The sequence below is a fragment of the Pezoporus occidentalis genome, unplaced genomic scaffold (genome assembly GCF_034315485.1).
Source record: "Pezoporus occidentalis ecotype Australia unplaced genomic scaffold, CSIRO_AGI_Poc_V1 ctg20, whole genome shotgun sequence".
Lineage (NCBI taxonomy): Eukaryota > Metazoa > Chordata > Aves > Psittaciformes > Psittacidae > Pezoporus > Pezoporus occidentalis.
In genome coordinates this window covers 164,911-185,888 of record NW_026913856.1, presented here as the reverse complement: position 1 = coordinate 185,888, position 20,978 = coordinate 164,911, and the positions used below count along the sequence as shown (strand labels likewise).

Genomic DNA, 20,978 nt, shown 5'->3' with positions numbered 1-20,978 from the left:
AGAAATGTTTAACATCCTACAGATGTCAGCATTTTAACTCTACTGTAACACTGCTGTTTCTTGCATCAGAACAGCTCCTGCCAGAGCACAGTCCCCAGAACTGTGGTCAGTGGCTTGTATATGATACCTGGCTCTTTAACTCCCACTCAAGACAGGTCAGCTCTTTCCCTCTATCAGAGGTGATGCGTGGAATTTGCTGCAGTATTGCATATGGTGCATGAAGGCAAGACCTTGAGAAAAGTAATTACCTGATCCTTAGAAGTGCCAGAGTTGTTTCCAAACAAATCGGTCCATAAAAATGTGACATAAGGAGCTGTTAGTGTCAAGTGTTCAAAATTGGGGCCTTTCTTTGAAAAGTGCTTTTGATTTCTGGACAAAAGGTGTTAGAAAAATGTAGATGTTAATTCATTATGAGCAATTTCCACTGCACAGCCATAAAGCTGTCCAAAGTGCAGATACACCTATCAAAACCTTTGGCAATAGCCACAAGGTACATTCTTCTAGCAAATAGTTTTCCCACATGTTTGCTCTTACTGAGGACACAGATTATCTTTGAATCAGGCAGCTTGTTTTTCTCATTCTTTTCAGGAAAGAAATGCTAGAAGTTCTTAGACATGCTTGTGGAGCCGTGGATGGGGAAGGGATGCTGCATGCCATAGTCATCCTCATACATCCTTTGCTTTAGCTCCAGGGAAGATCCAGTCACACTTTTTCATGCCACCTTAAAGTAGCAAGTCCAGCAGTATCCAAGCCTTGCCTTAGCCTTGTTAGGATGGTTATTTCATGAAAGGAAATAAAACAAATGGCAGTTTAATCCTTCCCTGAAAGCTGTTCCGACATAGATGGGTAACTAGCCATAACAGGGACACTGTTCCTGGTGCAGTGAACGAAAAATAAATGCCTTTCTGTGTAATAAATAATCCCAGTCAGATGTTCTTGTTCCATTTTGTTGATAAATTGCTGTATAATCATGGGTGATGGAATAATAATAATTCTGTCTTTCCCTTTCAATGCTTAAATATGTAAAGAAATTTAAAAGAAATTACCGTTTTTCTTGGCAAAAAAGACTTAAAAATGTCACCAAAGCAACCTGAATCTTATATCTATTATCTTTTCTTTTTGCCCCTTTTTTTTTTTTTCCTTTTTGAAAAGTTTTCCCTTTTTCTCTTGAGGTAATGAACATTATTGAGTGGGGGTCCAGTAGAGGTTAAGAAACTGGAGAATTTCCCTCCAGGGAGGAGATGAGAGGGGTAAAATGAACCTCGTGACAGATGTTAGTTACATTGCTTAATGCACTAGTGGAAGACACTTAGATGCTCTGAAAATAACCAATTACAGACGCCACAAGCTGCAGAGCATAGCATTAAGGTCATCCAAACCTTCCTCTTTTAAGATTACCTCTTTCACTGTCTTATAACTTTGCCAAATTTAATCATCTGGGTTGAACTTCTTCATGCCAGATTTTTGCCTCTGGCTAACCTTACTGTCGTTAGTTGTTGAAAGTTTTACTAAAGCTGTTCATCCATTTCAGTAAGACTGGAGGAAAATCTGTCACTTTGCCCATAAATCCTCAAAGAGAAAAGCTCTAAAAACTTCAGTTTGCATGTGCCAACCAGAGAAAGAGACTTAGTGCATTGTAAGCCTCCAGGCCCTTGCAGGTTGCCTCTCGAGTCTTCCTTCTCCTCTCAATCCACTTAACAAAAGTTGGCTACAGAGAACATACAGGGCCTCATCTTCCACCCACAACTGTAAAACTCCCAATGATTTAAATAGGTGATGAGGGTGTGCGAGATTGATAGAGAGGTGGCAAATGGAAATGGTGAACCTTTCATGGGGAGAAAGGAACAGGATGTCAGTGGGGGACCATCTGAGTGATTGACAGTTCAGGAGAGCAGGGCTTGTGCCCTCATCTCCTGTAGCACCAAATACAACAAGACCCATACCCTAATTTGGGCCTCTGGCCATGGCTGCAATGTAAATATTAACTAGGCTATTCTTCTCAGTTTGTGCACATGCTGTTTTCCAAGCCTGGTGGTGGTGGAAATGGCCTGCCCACTGGCTGAGACCCTAGGAAGAGTTTTTATTTAGTGTAATGGAAGCTGGTGTCATCTGGAGTCAGAGGTTTGATTTTCCATCTGAGTGAGTATAAATATTTGGAGATCTCCCTTGGGAGGTGAGCACTGAGACTAGTGCATTAGTCAGAACCCATTGCTGCAGGGTGAGACTCTCAGAAAAGCTAGACTCAGTTGAAAAGGTAAGTGATGAAAGTTGCAGCTCGTGTCTATTTCATATCTAATGAGAATCACAGAGCAAATGGAGTTCTAGATAATTATGAAGATGTTGTGTTTAGAAGACTTGCTATTAAATTGCATACTCCAGTCAGAGAACAGGCAGATATGAGTGTTTATTGATATGTTTAACAGAATGATGGAATCAAAGCTTCAAAAGGGATTTGCTGCAATATTTCTGATGTACAGAAGTGTAAGGAATTCTGTGAGTGTTTTCAAGGCGTTGATGGTTCTAGGCAGGGACAGGAGGTGCCTTTCAAGTTCCAGAAGTATCATGAATGCCAAGTGTTGCTGTGGTCCCAAATACTGTCACTGAAAACAAAGGCAAACAGATTATGACGTGTTACTGTAATCAGTGCATGAGGGAGTGAAGTTCGTGTTGCTACTTGTGTCTTGCTCCAGCCCCTCCCTGCCAAAAAAAGCTTGAATACTTCCCTTCCTTAGTTTTTCCTAAGTTTGTAATATACCAGAGGTCTGGTTTTATTTTATAAACAAATTTGACAGTAAAGACACTTAATTGGGGTGTTCTAATTAGTGTGTTGCATCAAACCTACAGGTGGGCTTTAAAATTCCAATTTCAAAATATCTGGGGGTCGTCAAATCCTGATTGGCCTCTACACTTTGGGCTTGAATGTGAATCAGCATTTGGAGCATGTCAATCTGGCAGTTTGGGTTCACCTCTCATTGCAACACAATACTGTAGTGCTGTATTCCATATCAAGAAGTTACAAGCCCATTGAAGCTGGTGACAGAAGTCCCATTGACTTCAGGGGGGTCTGGATTTTCTCCCAGGAATTCATCCCAGAGCTAAGGTCTACATAAAAATGTTGGCATCAAGGCTGAGAGGCTAAGGGTGAATGCTGCATGGCACAGCAAGTGCCGTTAGCAGGTCTGCTAATTGAAGAATATTGGTGTTTTGAAATAGAAGATCAACTAGAGTCCAGAAAAATCTCTCAAGAGCAATACACAGGCAGTACCTAGACTCAGGTGATAACGTAGATAACCATAACGTGACGACAGGTGTGTATTCACTTAAAGGATGCTCAGTGTTTCCTCAGCTAGGTTACGAATTGTCAGACAGGTCACAGGAATCACTCTCTGAGCAGTAACGAGCTAGACAAGGAAAGGATGGGTTTTTTGGGGGATGTGTCACTAGGTGCTAGCTTTCGCAACTGTCCGTACTTTACATTTGCATTTAATGGAATGTTTTGAAGAGTATGTTACAAAGTCCAATTGGTTTCATGCCAGATAGTCACTCCCCTATTTCCTTTTGAGATGGCAATACAAAAGTCAGATTATTGCATTTTTCTTAATATTACATTGAAAAATAAATTGCAATAATTCAAGCACACTTAAAAGAAGTAGAGCTCTAATTATGTGTAACTCCTGCCAAACGCTTGGAAGCAGGCAGCATTAATTTTTTTTCGATGGGAAGAGTCAAAAAAAAAAAAAAAAAAACGTGAGAAAGTGGTGTGTTTCCACTTCTGTAGTAAACGGTGGTATTAGTTTCTGTTATGTTTTGAATTGAAATCTTTCAACAACTGTTTTGAATAAAATCCAGATTTACTTATTTTTTCCAGGAAGATACGTTCTAATGGAGGCAGCTCTTTTGCAGCGTACATAATAGATGGTAGCAGTGACAATAAATAACCCCTAGCAAGAGTATAAATATATGATGTGAGTCAAGTTAATAGATTTTTGGGCTGTATGGTATGAGGCAGAGTTGTTGCTTCAAGCTTTTTACTTGATCATTGTCACTTCAGAGGTTCCACAGGAGTTTGTTTAAGGAAGTTCTAGGTGAGAAAATCATTATCATCTCTTAATTAATTGGACAGAAAGTAGTCTTGGTGAGTGTACACATGGGTCTGTGTAGGCTCTCCCGGAAGTAAATGGCTGTTCTCTTCTCAGAGACTGTGAAATGCCTGACTGCTAAGGCAAGGTTAGCTGCCAGCTGAATTCCTAACTTTTGGCAGAGTTTTGTGAATAACCAGACCAACTGTTACGTCTGTGCAGAACATGAAGTCCCTCCTTGCCCTACCCATGTCCTTCAAACATAACAAAGTGGAAACGCAGAAGCAAGAAGATAAGCTGTGGTAGTGTTTCCTCACTGGCAGCAAGGCAGGGTTAAGCAACAGAGTATATGAAGCAGTTTCGGTGAGATGAAGAGTAAGTTCTGGACTATTTTCCTTTAATCTCTGCGACACCTGCCATGAGGCTCCCGTATCTTTGAGCCTGAGAAGGCCTCATTTTGTTCAGTTCAGTTTGATTGCTGCCTTTAAATATGTGTGGAAAAAAAAAAAAAAAAGAAAAGACAAACAGCAAAACCCATCTGCATGAAACCAGATTTGATATTTTCTCCCTCTCTTAAAGTGATCCCATGAATTTCTTGCATTGTTGCATCCCATGTACTGAGGATCCCATGCAGAGAGCAGACAATAAAGCAGCGAGAAGACAGATGCTCCGCTAATGGGAAACCAAGGAGAGGAGAGTCTGTGAGGGATTACAGGCAGCCTGGGGTTGGAATACATTATTAGCATAGCACCCAATTCAGAAATTAGTTTTCAGAATTAAATGCCTGAGGCGTTTTGGCAAAAACTCCTGATCATCCCTCTCAGAAGCCCTTAAAGCATAAAAGAGTAGGAATCTCAAGTCTGGGCTGAGCAGTCACACTGGGTGAGTTTGCAGTGCAGTAACAATGAATTGTAGTTTTTATGGCTTCATACCATTACCGGGGCAGCAACTGCCCCACCTACTGAAATGTAACCCTCTCGATCTGCTTGCACAAACCTTTAGCAGGTTTTGAACATCCTCATCAAAGAAGAAAGCAGGCTTGAATGAGATTCCAGGATCTGTTTCCAGGAGGGAGGTTTTGTTTTGTTGAGTGCATAACAGCAGGGAAGTGCATCAGCCTCTCCTTGGGCACGGTTAGGCATGTGAAGGAGAAGCAGCAAGATGTCTTTTCAGAGATCTGGCGTTGCCTGAGGTAGAAATTTGGGGTCCTGCAGCCTTTTTCAGGCATGCTATTTTCTGAATGCTTTTTGCTTTAGAAAACAGCGATAAGAAGATCAAACTTTAAAAGACCCCGTGTAGACAACCAGGCTTGGTTACAGGACTGAGGGCAGACAGGAGAAATTGTTTCTCATAGTACTTAGTGGGATTATCCTCCATGCATAATTGTTCATTATATGCTCAAAATTCATTGTTAATTTCTTTTGGATGTATTGCACATTAGACAGAAGAGTTGTAAACCCCAAGATTATCACAGGGGTGATATCACTAAGAGGCCTAAATATTCGGGACAGAAGGGGACTTGTTTTCCTCTTGCATTGAAACAAAGACTCTTGGACAGAATCATTAGAGAGGTTTTTTTGCCTGTTTGATAATCAAAGTATATTGGACAGCAAACAAAAGAAAGGCTCAGCAAACCAAGTCTTCTACTTTATTTTTACTCTTCTAACATAATCAACATATTTCTCAAGGTTTATTTAGTTTCCCAGAGTCTTAAAAGTATCATTGGGAAGCTTGATTACAGGGTCTTGATTCATGCACATGAAGTGTCATTTTGTTATCCTGGGAGGACAAGGTAAATATGGGAGGAAACACCTGGGACCAAACTAAGAAATCAGGAAAAATACCATGCCAACTCTTCAAGATACACTTGTTTTCTTTGCATCATGGTAACTAGCATCTTATTTCTAAGTCACAGAAGCGAGAGTAGAGGGTAATAGTTAATTTTCATCTTTGAATCTTAGAGGTGTTCTTTTAATAGCAACTTCTTTCAAAGTTTTTATATATACTTAATGAGTATCTATAATGAATATTTGGGAAAGTTGAAAATTAAGCTTCTTATGTGTCCTGGGTACAGACTGTCTGTAGACTTCTGGACATTTCTGTCTAGTTGGAGACTGGTTTGTATTTACGTCATTGTACTGGTCTGCCAACAAAATTAAAAAAAAAAAAAAAAAAGAAAAAAGCCCCCCCAAAAAGCCTGGCACGTACAAAACCTCATAGAGTAAGTCTAGAACTGGGCCCAGAACTGCTTACATCCCAAACAAAACTGCAATATAAAATACCCTGTGCACAGGAAGCATAGCTGTGAGTTGGCGGCTTCTCCACAAGGCTCTTGCCTATCAGCCCGTATTACTTCACTGTTTCACTTCAATTTGTTTTTCACGTCTCCAGGTTGTGAGGGGGGGCTGGTGTGTGCAAAAGCTCATTTTCCCCACTCCAACTGTGTCAGTAATAAAAGAGGCTACAGGTCTGTAGAGCATAACCTCCTCTTCTCTTGCAGTTACCTAGTTAGTTCACAAGGTCTGGGGGACCAGTGCTTCTTCCACCCAGCCACATCGGGCATCCACCACTGGGGAAGCTCTTGGGTGTGCTGAGAGATAATAAAGAGGCCATTCTGCCTTGTCTGCAGTCTCGAGCAAGTAACAACTTCTCATTGCACACACAGGATTTCTGAAGGTTAATAATAATAAAATGCTTCAAAGACAGAGGTTGCCAATTTTAATTAGTATTTTAAGACTTCATTGGTAAGCTCTGCTTCTAAAATTGAAAACTTAGCACAAGAGCCCTGTTTGAAGTCTCCAAGTTAAGAACAAACACTGCAAAGCAGAAGTTGACAAGTAGAGAAAATTATTTATTATTTACATTTAAACACCAGTCTTCACATTATTACCATCATGTAGGAAACTGCTGCAGGGATCTGAGGCTGTTTTCTCTGTTCCAGGCCAAGTAGATTTAAAACACAAGCAGAGATGAATCCAAAACTCTGATCTCACTGTTTGTCTGGGATCAAGACTGTGATCAGAAGAGAGTGTAGTGATAAAGGACAACTCCCCAAACCCATGAAATATGTTATCACTGCTATTAGACTTACTGCCCTTTTGCAAAGTCTTAATTGGGTAATCCAGTTCTGGTTGTGTTTGACAAATAACAATTCTCTTGTTAAAAACAAATCATGGTTTTAATTTAATAGGGTTAGTCATATAAAGAGTGATTTTGTGTCAGCAAAACCTTTCTTTCTGACAAACGGTCTAATTTATGACAATCTAGTTAGCAATAAATGACATTATTCTGACCACTATACCACTCTGTTCCAGGGGAGTAATGTTCCCTCTTAATCAATAGCTGGGCAAATGCTCCTTTGCATTCCTTATCAAATGACAGCCAGATGGAGCGGGTAAATTCATTCCAGCAGGATTTTAGAATTAGCTGGGTTTGTACTATTGTTAATCTTCTGCTGTCTGCGCCACTTGGACCTACCCACCTGTTTCCAGTAACCCTCGAGTTTGCAACCTTAGGAAATAGTCTAGCCAGATGGTTACTCAGATACAGTGCAGCCAAGAAGCATCCCAATCAGTGAAGCCTTTTGTTCTGCATCTCTAAGAAAAAGGCAAACCGGTATCTTGTAGTAATAGCCAGCTAGGACTGTCTGACTCTGTATTTGTTCCTGAGCACCCAAGTCTCTTTCCATGAAGTTTCAGTTTCTTAGGATTACATAAACTGTGTTACTCAGTGTGCAGTAAATCTGGAGCTGTGACAGCTTCCATACTGTCGTACACTGACTTTCTGGGCTCGTCAGAGAGTCTGCGAGATCTTTTCCTTTATAATTACTCTGTTGCATAGCAACAATAGTTTTGTCTCCAGTGTATTGATTGGAAATAGTATGTGATCCTCTAACACCAATAAAAAGGAAAACATACGGCAGCTCTAGGCAGGAACCACTTGCTTGTGAAGTGAGAGGACAGTTAATCTACACTAAATCAAGGGGCGATGGAGCAAGCCCTAAGCTCTGTTGGGATGAGGCTCTGAAGATGCATTAGATGCATGAGCCAGTTAACCTGTGCTCTGGGAGTAGAGTCCAGCTTACAGTCATTCTCCCCATTCCCTCTCTTTTATCTTGTGCAACTGAAGTACATTTCAGGTGAGCTTTGCTACAACCTTAATTGCTGAAATAAGCATCACTCTACAGTACCATACAAATAACTGGGCACCCCTTCCCTCTGGCAGGAAAGAGTGAGCACCACTTTGCTTATATGGGACTGCAGTGGCTGAGGGTACAGTTCAGCCACCGCAAATACCAGTTTCAGAATTACACGGCTGGAGTTCCTCTTGCCTGTAGGGCAGTTGTTCGGTACGTCAGTTGTCTGGCCTGATAACCTTGGTATTTTTTGTACACTTCTAAACACAAGGCTAAAGACAGGCTTTGGCATCTGCTTTGGGGACGCAAATACAAGTTAAGGTCAAAATGACTGAGGCAGGGAACATAGAGCTTTGGTCCCAGGTAGGCCGACTCCCTGCTGCTGTGCCCCTGGCATTTGAACCCGAGAGGGCTCTGCTGCCAGGCATGCCCAGCCTTCCCATTTCCCACTGAAGGCTGGAGCATAGGCTGGTGGATGGGGTTTGTATCGTCTTTCTGAGGTACCTCACTGTTCACATTGTGCAGGGAGCCCGAGCTCCTATGATTGGACTTTCAGCTTCTTCCCTGGATGAAATGCCTGGTATCCATGAGACAGCTAAATCCTCCTTGGGCCTGCATTCATTTTTCTAGCCTGCATGTAAGAGTGAAATATAGGTCAATATCTGAGATCAATAAACATCTGTTCACTAATTTGAACAGGAGTTGAGAGGGAAGTCCTGTGTTATTTACTTACACAATAGTATTAACCAGAAGAGTTAAGTCAAGTGAGTTCTAACACACCAAACTTGACAATTGGGCTTCCAAAATAAAAATCAAACTTTAAAATAATATTGCTGCTTTGAAAATCTCAATGGAAACCTTGCAGGGGAAAGCCAAGCTGGTATCTGAGCATGCTGCAAGAGCAAAACAAAGGCTTCTACTATGTCCCAAACATATTGTATAAGTTTGTTGCCATATAGATAGCACAGGCTGGAAAATAGCATAGCACTCACTTAAAAGGTATTTCTGCAGCTAGAGGAGTGGGTACTAATAATCCTCTCTTTTCTGTCGTTTGAATAGTATTCAGGTTTTCAGCAAACAGCGGACAAGTGCTTTGTTTGTGGACACCTCATAATGGAAATGGTAAGAGACCTAAATCCCTAACCGTGGAGCAGCTTGCTGTTCGTGTACTTCAGGCCCTGCACTGTGAGACATTGTGCTTTTCACTAGTCAGACTGTCATTGTGTTCTCACCACTTTCAATTATCATTTGAAACTTAGGCAGTAAATAAACAGAAATACCTTTATGCTCTATTACTTTTAAAGTACAGTAAGTTGGTCTTCTTTTCTAGCTGAGATCATGGAAGGCTGTTGTTCTGCCACATGCCAGTTTAAGAACAAAAAGATAAATGGAATTTTAATATTAAGGAGGGAAAATACAGCACAGCTTTGTATGAGAACATGGTAAAGGAAAATAGGGTGTGCTCTGTAAGACAGTAGAATAGCAAGAGCTTGGTCAGGTGAACAGAAACCGGGTTAGAGAGGAGACAGTATCAGTAGTCCTGAGGTTGTTTCCTGATATGTTACTTACGTTATTTACCTTCTGCCAATTGCTCCATGTCAGTTAAAATGCATTTTGCCCTGGGATTTGTAGGGACACAGCAGTCAGAATCAAAGGGCTATGGGTTGGGCCAGATACTGCTGGCATCATTTATTTCAGTAGGTGAAAGTAGGAAGAATCAAGTCTGTTCATCCTAATGAGAAATTCCCAAACAAAATGAAGTGGCTTCCACACTAAAGTAGTGCAGATCATGTAGTATATCTGTTTTCCTCTTTCTTTAAAAGGTACATGAACCTCAGTGTGCCTAATGGAAATAGCTATTGTGATGCACACACAGAGGTTCGGTACGAGCTGGAACTGAGACGTAACTAACAAGGATTTTGGCTCGTATCCTGGCACCACTGGTTGGACAAGGATATTGTTTATTTTAGCCCAAGAGCAAATTTCTAGAGTTCTGTCATGCTGGGAGGGGTATCCTGACTTGCATGCTTTGCGCTGGCCCTTAATGGCAGAATCCCAGGCAAGAGTCCATAATTGGTGGAGCTCTGTAGCTGGAAGCTTGGCAGGTACCTGTCTGCCCTTCTCCCATCTGGAAGTGTGCTCTGACAAAAGGAAACAGCTCTCGGAGCTCCAGGAATTAAGCAGTCTTGTCCGGTTGATTCCTTGGTGCTGCTCCGTAAGAGTGCACATACAATAAAAATGACTGCACAGCAGTGGTGACCACGTGCAGCTGAGGAGCAGGGAGCTGCACAACAGCCCTGGGCATACCTGAAGCTGTTCAAGGCTGAAAGTGCAGTTGAATTAGGAGTTGCTCTGTGCAGAGGGGTGGCTGCCAACTATGCCAGGCTATGGCATGTGTGTGTTGCATATCTGCCTCATTCACAACACACACAGGTGAGTTGTTTCTGGCTAGTAACAGGCTTGAAAACCAAAACTGAATTATAGGCCTTCATTAGAAGGGGGAGAGCGAAGGTTAAATTCAGTTGACTTTGCACATTTTTCCTATGTGGCACTTCTTATTTCCTGTTGATTTGATCATTATTCATAGAATCATCTACAGGGCCATGGAGATTGGCACGTGGAGATTTTCATCTCCAGTTTATTAGCAGCTCCCAGCTGAGCACTGCTGCTAGCAGATACTTTTTGAAATTACCTTCCAAAGGTACTTCTTACACCTGAAATGTATGCAGTTGGTGCTGTAACCTGTTGAGAGCTGCCTGAAGATGATACCATGTCTCACTCTTCCCAAAGGATTGTTCATGGGCTTGGTGCTTCCTCCTTGATGTCCCAGTGCCACAGTGAGGGTAACAGGCAGGGATATCAGGAGGGTGGGGATCTGTTCTGTGGTGGTGTAACTGAGACTCACTGTGTCAGGCCCTTAGCTTGAAACCTTTAAAATGAAGTAGGGAAGGTCAGCATGGGAAAAGCCTGGGCAGATGGATGGATCTGTATCCATACACATGGATACAGATGGAATTTTAACAGAAACTTATGGGCCCCTATGACTGAGTGATAATCAGTCAGTAATTGGTGAATTTGCATCCTTAATTAATGAAGGGACACCTATTTATTTGATTGGTTTGGTATTTTAAAGTTTGAGTAATGGCTGGTGTGGATTCTGTCTGTTAGAGCCTGTTGAGTTTTGTAAATTAACTCTGTATTCCATTAACTTGTGTTTGGCTGCCACAGATTTTCCAAGAAGTGGTCTCCAAAGTTGTTTTTAATTTCTGTTGGCAGTACTGGCCCTGCAGAGCTACGGCTGATGGGTGTTAGACTGATTTTCACAGTTAGCTCTCTTTATTGGGAGCCAACTGAAACCCACTGAAATAAGCAAGTTGATTGTTTTAAAAGCCTCCTGCTGACAGATCTGTGGAGTGGTAATTTCATCCTGAAGAGCTTTTCTCACTGTCGTTATTAAGAATCGGACACAGCTGTATATGAGGGTTGGATCTCATGTAATCAGGCATCTGCTTATTTTGCTGTTTGCCACCTCTTAAGATCTTACAGGCCCTTGGAAAGTCATACCATCCTGGCTGCTTCCGCTGCGTAGTGTGTAACGAGTGTTTGGATGGAGTCCCTTTCACTGTAGATGTGGAGAACAATATTTACTGCGTGAAAGATTACCATACGTAAGTATGCAAATCCATTGATACTTAGTAAAATTATAGTAGTTAAATTATTGGTATAGTTATACGCCTGTATAAGCCTTATAAACCTTATAATTATAAGCCTATGCAAGTTGTAGATAAAAAGGGTCATTCCTGTTTGCTCAGATGTCTAAATGCTGCTCTCACACGTTGGCATTTGTAGAGCTTTTTAAAGTTATATAAAAGGTCACTTCCTGGGCCCCGCGCAACATACAGTCGCCAAGTGAGGTTGAAAATGTCAGAGGATGTACTTTTCTGGTGGCTGTTTCTCTACTTCTTTTAGGACTTTCAGTATTTATTAGATCAGTCTAATTCTGCAAGTGATGTTAAGTTTTTACTGGCTGTTCCTAAGAATTGACTTTCTGGTAGTACATGACACTGGTGAGTGTAAATCAGGTTAGTTTAGACTGGACAGTAGACATGTAATTAGCAGCTAGTGTTAGAATGATTACGGCCTCACCTGACAGAAAGTTTGTGGTTTAAGTGATGGCATTTGGACTCCTTTCTCCTGCTCAAAGGTAATGTGCTGTTAGCTCCAGTCAACCAGTAACTCAGCTTATGCTGCAAGGGTACTCAACTCTATTGGTACCAATGTGACTGTTACAAGGATAGAGTGAGTGTTCGCCCAGTTGCTGTCATAAAATGCAGCTGTAGACAGTAAGACCAGTTGATGTGTTTGGTTTAAGTAGAACCTAGCCACGAGCAGCCCCTCTTCTATTTAGCATAGTTATGTCTCCCTGGCATCAGTGACAATCCCCAAGTCAGGAGCTGCTTTGCAGTCAAAGCACTGAATCTCTGGAAGAATTTGAATGACTTTGAGTAAAGGTAGGTAAAAGAAATGGCATATGTGGGAAGAGGGCTGGGTTCACTATGCCTAGTGGTCAGGAAGAGCTAAGCAATAAAGCTGGACTAGCATTGGTCTCCTTTTCCCCTGAGTATCATCAAACACTTAGAGTAGTTTTGAATCCTGTGGATCTCCATTTTTCTAAAAATAAGGCATGATTAGAATAGGTCTTTTGGTTGTACTTTTTGAAGAAGCTTTAAATGTGATTTGAACACTTTCTTCTTGCACCCTAGGGTTTTTGCACCAAAATGCGCTTCCTGTAACCAGCCGATCCTCCCAGCACAGGTACATGTTAGCATGCATCAATTCTTTAGAGAAAACAGCTGTTGGCATATGAACACTTTCTAAAAACACATTTGATGCTTTTCTTCCTTCTCCCAGAATCTATACTGTCAGATACTAAATTAAATACAGTTCAGAGTAATGTCACTCCCGAACATTCAGAGAGGTTGTAATAGTCATACTACTTATGCAGCTTAGCACTTTGTATCTTTAGGGTGCTTTCCAGCTCTTAATTATGCTGTTATAAATCTCATTTAATTGAAAGCTCTGACTGGGCCTCCAAGAACAACCCAAGAAGCCTTGCTTATTTTTAGAATCTCCTATTAGCTCAAGTAGCAATTTTCCTTGTCTGCTGCATCTGCATTTCTGATGTGGATCTGTTAAGATGCTCAAACTTGAAAAGGCAGCTGAGGGTTTACCCTGACCCTGTGAGAAGGCCACAGAGTCTCTTGTCCTGTGGTGGCAATGAAATAAAAGTGCTTACAAGGGTTGAGAAGGCAGCAGAAAAGTTGGCTGAGAGGGAAGCCAGGTGAAGATGATACTTGCAACCTAAGCCTATCCTGACAGGATAGTTAGCATGATAAGACTTCTTCATTAAGACATCCCTTTTCTGCCTGCCTGCAGTGGTGGTCCCTCAGACTCTCAGGGTGCAGGACCCATTGCTGAGGTCACTTGTAAGCAGGGGCCTTAGCACCTCCCTCTTTTTCCTCTTGTCAAGTTTATAGAGCCAGAGCTTGCATCCTATAAGCTGCTATGCCTGGCACTAGAGCTTCTCAGCATGCCCAACTCCATCACTCTGTATGTTAGTCTCATTTGTCATTATTATTTCTGTTACATGGGCAGGTCTCACATAATTAAAAACCTCATAAAGGCTGAGCCAGAACTGCTTGTTCTGGTGATGGGATGTCAGGAGAAAACCCCTCTGTAAATTTCACTGGATTTGTGTCTTACAAAATTAGTTAAAAATAAAAAAAATAAAGGGGGGAAAGAAAAAGCAGTGCTACTGCTGACTCATGTGATGGCTAGCAGGGTAGACTCCACATTCTTTCCCATGGAGGTTTCTTAGGTAGTTCAAGTCTAGCAGTGCAGGTACTAACTTGCCCGTAGCTTCTCTCAGACATAGTCTACGTCATATCTGATGCTTTAAACCACACCTAGAACTGGAAACAATGAAAGGCAAGAGATTTAATGAGCTCTGGCTTCAGAGCAGATCAGGGAGTCTGTGAGGTTACAAGAAGGGTATAGGCTGCTTTGCAGGGCCTGTGGCTCAGCCAGGAATTACACAACTCTACCATATCCACTCTCATGCTGAGGTTTTGGCTGATGCACATAATTACCTGCTGGACTGGTATGTAGCTCCCTGTGGGGTACATACAGTGACATGTGCATGTGCAAAATAGCTGTGCAGCAGATGGTTTGAGGGGAATACAAGTCCTGGAAAACTCAGGCCAGGATGTCCACAAAGAAAAGTTACCTAGTCAGCATATCATAGGTTTTGGCTGGTAATTCATTCAGAACCTGAGTGCCCTTGGAAAATTATTTGATTTCAAGACTAGTTTCTCCCTTGAGGATAAAGTATTGGCTACACTTCCCAAATGACTTCTACAGCTTAGATATGTCAGACACGCATGCTGCTCCTTACATGAAAACCAGGGGTGCACCAGGGACGAGACCTCCAGTGGTCACAGAGCCCTGCTCTGCAAAGGAGGAGGGATCCCCCAGGGAAGCAGCTCTGCAAAGCAAAAGATTGGGCACTGGGAGAAGATGGAGGAAACACCACTTACAAGCCCCCTCTTACCTTCTTTCTGCTTCTGCAATAGGGCTCTGAGGAGACCATTCGGGTGGTGTCAATGGACAAAGACTACCATGTGGAGTGCTATCACTGCGAGGTAAGCGTTTGGCCCAACCCACGGCAAGGCTTTGCTGATACCTAGCAGCCTCTTGGTAGGTGCCTGACTCGCACCCCAGGGTGCACTTGGGCAGGTAGGGCTCTGCCCTGTGGCTCCTGGAGGGAGGCATGAGTGCTAGCTGGTCTGCAAGTGGTGCTGCCATCCCCAGTACCATGTTTTGGTTTAGTAGAAAATAATAGGGATAGCACTGTATTGCTTTTTGGGCAGTAGTTCCTTTTTTGTGCAGAAAATTTAGACTTCTACTGAGCCAGATTAGGTTGTGGGATTAGTGCTCTTGCTTTGGAGAGAAGAGCTGAGTTCAGTCGTAGCTGTGCATCCAGAGGCATTAGGAGGGAAACAAACTGTTTAATTTGGAATCAACCCAAAAGATTGACACAGATCCTACCTGTCTTAGCACCAGAGGCAGAAATGCAGCAATATTATCTTCCATGCATTTTTGCACAAAAAAAAGTTTTACAAAGAGACTTCTGATTGAGGGAGAAAATAACAGAATTTGGAGTATCTTGAAAAGTATATGAACATAGGTGTAAGGAAGACCCCTTCCACTTGGCTCTCTCCTTCCAACAGAGATACCTGGTACTTCATCCTTTTTTCTATTAAATTTTGACAAGAAATTGGCACAGGAAATTGCACTATTTTGGAGAGCTGTACTTACCTCCTCCTTCTTCCCCCATCTAGTGCTTTGTGCAGGCTTCACCTAAAATGACAGCTCCCTCCCCTTCTCTCTCAGGCTATTGACTTTATGTTAGAATGTCCCAATGGGGGTTTATTTTCTGTTCTGTTTCATTATTCATTTACCCATTCTCTTTCCAGTTTGAGGCAAATCAAGCTGCCTGCACATCTGCCCAAAATGGCAGATTGCATTTATGTACAGAAGTCAGGGGTTAGCTGTGTGTTAACACGGGTAGGTTACTGCCTCATGGTCTCAAATCAGGCTCTCAAACTACATTCTGGGTCACTGCTGTCCTGGAATCATGCTACAAAAGGTAGTGCCAGTATATTGAGGTATTCACATGGAGACTTCTGCAAAGTCTCTGACCAGCCACTTCTGAAATACTGTTGAAGTCATCATTACTGGTGGCCTTGCAAAGGCCAGTGGGCAGTGATGAAACCTTGCTGCTTTTCTCTACGATCTCTTTCTTGTGTAATCACTTAAGTTATGCTGAGAAGTTTAAGTAGGGTTATAGATCAGTAGGCCCCCATTCTAAAACTGCATGTGTCCAATTAAAAACTTTGCATCAGTTTTCAATACTAAAATGACCTATATGCCCAAATAATAATGAGGACAACTGAAAACCAGGATTGTCTCTATTGCAGCATGCATAACAGCAGGCAGGATCATTGTTTGTTATTCTTCTTTTTATCTCTGTTCCTCCACTGCTTTTTCACCCATTTTGTCCACTTGTGCTCCTCCATTTCTTGCTGCCTTGTTGTAGAGTTGGCTCCTTCTCATTCCTAACCTCTTCCAGATTGTATGTGTCAGGGTCAGTCCTTGGCCTGGTTTGGGTTGGTGTTTTTTTTTTAGTTTGATTTGCATCAACATTTTTTAGATAAGAGACCAGAATGGAAAACAACAGCAAAAAAAAATGCTGCATACCATTATAGACTGTCCCGTTTGATTTCAGCAATGTCATTTTGCTTAATATGAGATAGTCACAGTCCACCTGCAGAAAATTCTTGAGGTTGCTGGCTTCAGAGGCTGGGTAGATCAACATTGTTGTGCGATGACATGTGAATCACTCAGTAACATGAGATGTATATGTTTCTTCTAGGATTGCGGCTTGCAGCTCAATGATGAGGAAGGCCATCGTTGTTACCCATTAGAGGGCCACTTGCTCTGCCATGGCTGTCATATCAGGCGCCTTAATATTAAACTGCCATCACATCCACCTCCGAGCTATCCGATGCATGTCACAGAACTCTGAAAGACATTTCCATTACCAATAAGCTGTTTGAAAGAGAAGACAAATATCTAAAAATTACTTTCCTTCCCTTTCCTTTAATGATGAGATTCCAGTAATAACCGTCAAACCAGCTATTTATTTTTTAAATCAGAGGTGAGGGGTCCTTTTCTGATCTTGTACATATGCATTCTTTTATCTAGATGCTTTCACTGAGACACCATCTACTTGAACAAATAATTCAGCACTAAACTGTAAATGTAAATGGCAGCATTTCTAAAAGCAATGGTACAAAGGGCTGCTCTGCACTCCCTATTCACTTTATTCCAGTGGGGATTTCATCCAAGTAAGGAGTGTTGAAGTACTTTCCAAAAGTTAGCACCTTATCATATTGCAGCAAACTTGGTAAGATAGATACTAGTATTTTAGCTAGCTTTGTTGAATTCTGGTCTTGGAGAATACAGGCTCACATTTTTTAAAACTTACATTCCCAAAAGTAGGTAACAGGAAGTAAACAAGTGTTTTTAGTAAGGACAGTTTTCAGTAGGGGTTAAATAATAGCATTCTCTAAAGTAGAATCAGGCCAGCTTTCCGTCCTACAAGGTTCCACAGTCATCCAAAGAAGTGTTGAAGAAACATAGCAAGCATCTCTCAAAAACTACGTTACAGAGGATTATATCCAAAAGATTGGTACATGCAAGGTCATAACAGTTGAAGAAAGTTACAGAACTCTGTAATTGCTTGCTGTGTACAGCTGTAGGCATGGTTTCAAAATGCATTCGTATCAGCTTGATGATTTGGCACTTAATAAGGAATTCATCTTTCAAAGCTGTTTTTGTTTAATAGGGTTAGCTGCCCCTTTCTATGCAAAGGTACACTTGTATTTATGCTACTTGTTTTATACAAGACTCCATTTTTTACCAACTGCTTTATGATTGTATGTTGATACATTATTAAAAAAAGAGGGGACAGTGTTTTTTGTATTTTTTTTCAGCTTTGTGTTCTTTTCTAGATGTACTTTTGAACTGATTATGGTGATTATATTAATTGGAAAACAAAGTCCAGTTTAGCAGAAAAATAATTCAGAGAGACCATTTAAACATTGGTATTTTACAACAAGTATTAGATGTACATAGAATGTACACACTTTCATGTTTTGCATAAGCTTTTACAGTAACCTCAGAGCTCTGGGGAAATATATGTCTTCCATATAGGAAGTTAGATGAATCTTTTTTATGGTTTGTTTTCTACCATGTGTTGATGATTTACATGCAAATCACACATCTGTATGTTTAAAAAAATTCCCTGCATTCTCATGAGAATTAATCCAGCCTTCCTGAATTCAAATTTTAAATAAATCCATCATTGCTGTCTTCAACTGTACCAAAAATTACAGTAAAATAAAATTAGTCTGCTCCAGAGGAAGTGGAAATACCAGACCAGATTCTCCCCATCTGTAAACTGGGACATTTCCATGACAGTTCTCAAAACATTGAGATTTTGATGGATCCATTCAGAAATGATCCCATGTTAAAGTCAGCATGCAGACTGGTAAAATGACTTATTTGGCAACACCATTGCTATTTGGTTCCTTATGCTCCATTGACTTTCTGAAAGCCCCTCTCAAAAAATGCAAAGAACGTCCAATGGACACTAATTCCTAAGTGGAATAATTAACTCCCTTAGCAGAACTTTTTGGTAGTCTGGAATTTCCTTAAGGGAGAAAGGGAGGGGCAGGGACAGTTCCTGTGAACTTTGTTTTTTTCTGTTAGTAAGGAACAAAAGGTATGTTTTCTGAACTTTTGCCAAACTTCCATTGGCCTAGATTAACCTGTCCTACTGAATGCTCCTTGGCAAGTCAGATGCTCTTTTAAAAAGTCATTTTCTAATTAATACATATCAGTTTATAATTAGCATATTTAATGTGACAGACATGTTTTCTAGTAACTACAGTGCAACTAGTGCCTCTTTTCTACCGTATGGCTTAAGAGGCCTGCAAAAGAGAGGACATTGGGTGCATGCACACTTTTTCTGCATTTGCAAATGTTACCTCGTGTGTTCATAATCACCAGCCCAGCCTCAGCAGGAAGTGGAAGTACATGTGTGCCTCTTGCCCAAACAGCAAATGCTAGAAAAAAGGAGAAAAAATGCCTTAAATTGGAGTGTATTACTATTTAAGTTCTTTAAGATTATTACAAACATGGAAGATATCAGAGCTTCAGGAAACAGTTTTTAGCATCAGCTGCAGTGTAATACTTTTTCCATGTAAGGAAGCTGCTTTGGACCACATTTAGCTTTGAAGCATTTTCACTTGCTTGTCTTTACAACATATATTAAGGGACCCAAATTAAGTGGCAAGTTTAAGTTTCCACTGCAACGTAGTTTTCAAGGGACAGCACACTAGCTAACATGTACGTACCATACCTTTTCTTCTTTTTTGAAAGCAATCGTACAGTAGAACAGAATAATATTTTATTTCATTTCACATGTTAATTTGTCAGTCTCTTCTAGTTCTCAGTTGTATTAAGTATCAATACTTCAATATAGAGTAAGCAATTTATTTAAAACCAGAAAGCAGCAGTTCTTATTCCAGTATTTTCTATAGACAAGTGCATTCCATTACTGTATAACAAAGTACAGCTTTGCTTTCCCAACTTCTAGTATAAAAACAAGCTTGAGTGAAAATTGCCAGTTGGGTTTTTTAGGCTTTTTTCAATCAAAGAGAAAAATAAAAGCAATGATGTGCTGTACTCTTTTTTTTGTGCTAGTGATAGTTTCTGCACATTTTACCTCTTGTCTGGGGATTTATGTAGATGTAAAAACTTCTCTTAATGACTTTCTTACAGAGTATTCTTATGTTAAATCAGTTCAACACAGATGTAAACTTTCTGTAGTTCATTTTATGATGTGATTGTTCTTCAGAAGCCTTTGCTGTACTTTCAGACTATTTCCATAAAGTTAAAACAATAACAACTTGTTCTCATTTGCATCAGGACAACACCTTTCCATTCTGGTAATGAATGTTACAAAGTCCCTACAGCACAAAGCTGTTGTAGGCAATTCAAGAGTCCCTCATGCACTGGAGGACGCATTCCAAAGAAAGAACCAAAATAATAAGGTGAAACAAAACAAGAATGCACTCAGATAATTGAGCTTTCAAAGAGGGTTTGTTTGGGTTTCTTTCCTTTTCCTTTAATTTGTGTGCACGTGTGTGTATGTATTTTGTAAGGCGGAGCTTCAAAAGAAAAACGTGGTTAGAGGAGCTCTTTAAGACCAGAAATTCCAGAATAGTAAAGTAAACCAAAGCTCTAAAGGGGACAAAAGCTGCTTTCTTGTGTTTCAAGAAAAGTTTAAAAGTTTGTGATTCATCCTGTAACTAATGCCGTAACTAGAGTATATAATTTGACTTAAATTAAGTTTTCATTTAAGAAATATTTTCATTTTCTTTAAAAGAATATAGTTTTCTTCCAAGAACTTGGACCAACATTGATTTTTATTTTGTAGGAAATATATAAATTCCCAGTTTGTATATCATGTAACTAGTTTACATGCTGAAAATATACATTAGTTTAACTATTTTTGTATATATATATCCTTGTAAAACCTTTCATTGTGCTTCTGATTTAGTCTTTAGAATTACTTGTGGTTTTGTGTTTCAATGTTTGATTCCCTTGATTGTTGAAGAAAAAAATTGGGAAATGTAGATTTATTTATCTAAAGAAGAAGCTACTTCCTATCATTCTAAGTTATTTAATATTAAAGTCAGAAGTTTCATTTAACCTTAGATGCTATAATCTGCTTTTTTTCAATAAAGACACTTTGTAGTGATCTTTGATTTTGTAGTAGTTTGTTGCATATAAATTGGTTTGTTTTTTTTTTTTTTAATCTAGGTGGGTACTAAAACAATTTTCAGGAGACCCCCTGTATTGCCTACAGAAATGCCTAACTGATATTAATTGATCACAGCTGCATTCATGAAAGATTCTGGTCCTCCAGTGGAAGTGTTACTAATTAATGTCTAAAATATCCCCACAGCTAACATTTTGCAGCTGCACTTAGAAAAGAATTTAGCCACTCTGGCAATTTCTAATTAAGCTTTAACCAGTCTGGCTAGTTCGCATGTGGGACAGTCAGTATTGAG

The 20,978-nt window shown here is 40.5% G+C and overlaps 1 protein-coding gene across 2 annotated transcripts in view; it reads left to right on the top strand.

Annotated features, from left to right (window-relative positions):
- WTIP (WT1 interacting protein) overlaps positions 1-19,220 on the top strand; it is an 81,930-nt gene extending 62,710 nt beyond the window's left edge. Inside the window, exons 4-8 of one of the 2 annotated variants that reach the window (XM_062618228.1) lie at positions 9,274-9,336; positions 11,752-11,882; positions 12,978-13,029; positions 14,847-14,915; positions 16,709-19,220. In XM_062618228.1, coding sequence (XP_062474212.1) covers positions 9,274-9,336; positions 11,752-11,882; positions 12,978-13,029; positions 14,847-14,915; positions 16,709-16,861 — 468 coding nt within the window. In that variant the 3' untranslated portion in view covers positions 16,862-19,220. The remainder of the gene's footprint in view (positions 1-9,273; positions 9,337-11,751; positions 11,883-12,977; positions 13,030-14,846; positions 14,916-16,708) is intronic. The other variant, XM_062618229.1, reaches the window with a different exon arrangement.
- Positions 19,221-20,978: the final 1,758 nt, after the last annotated feature.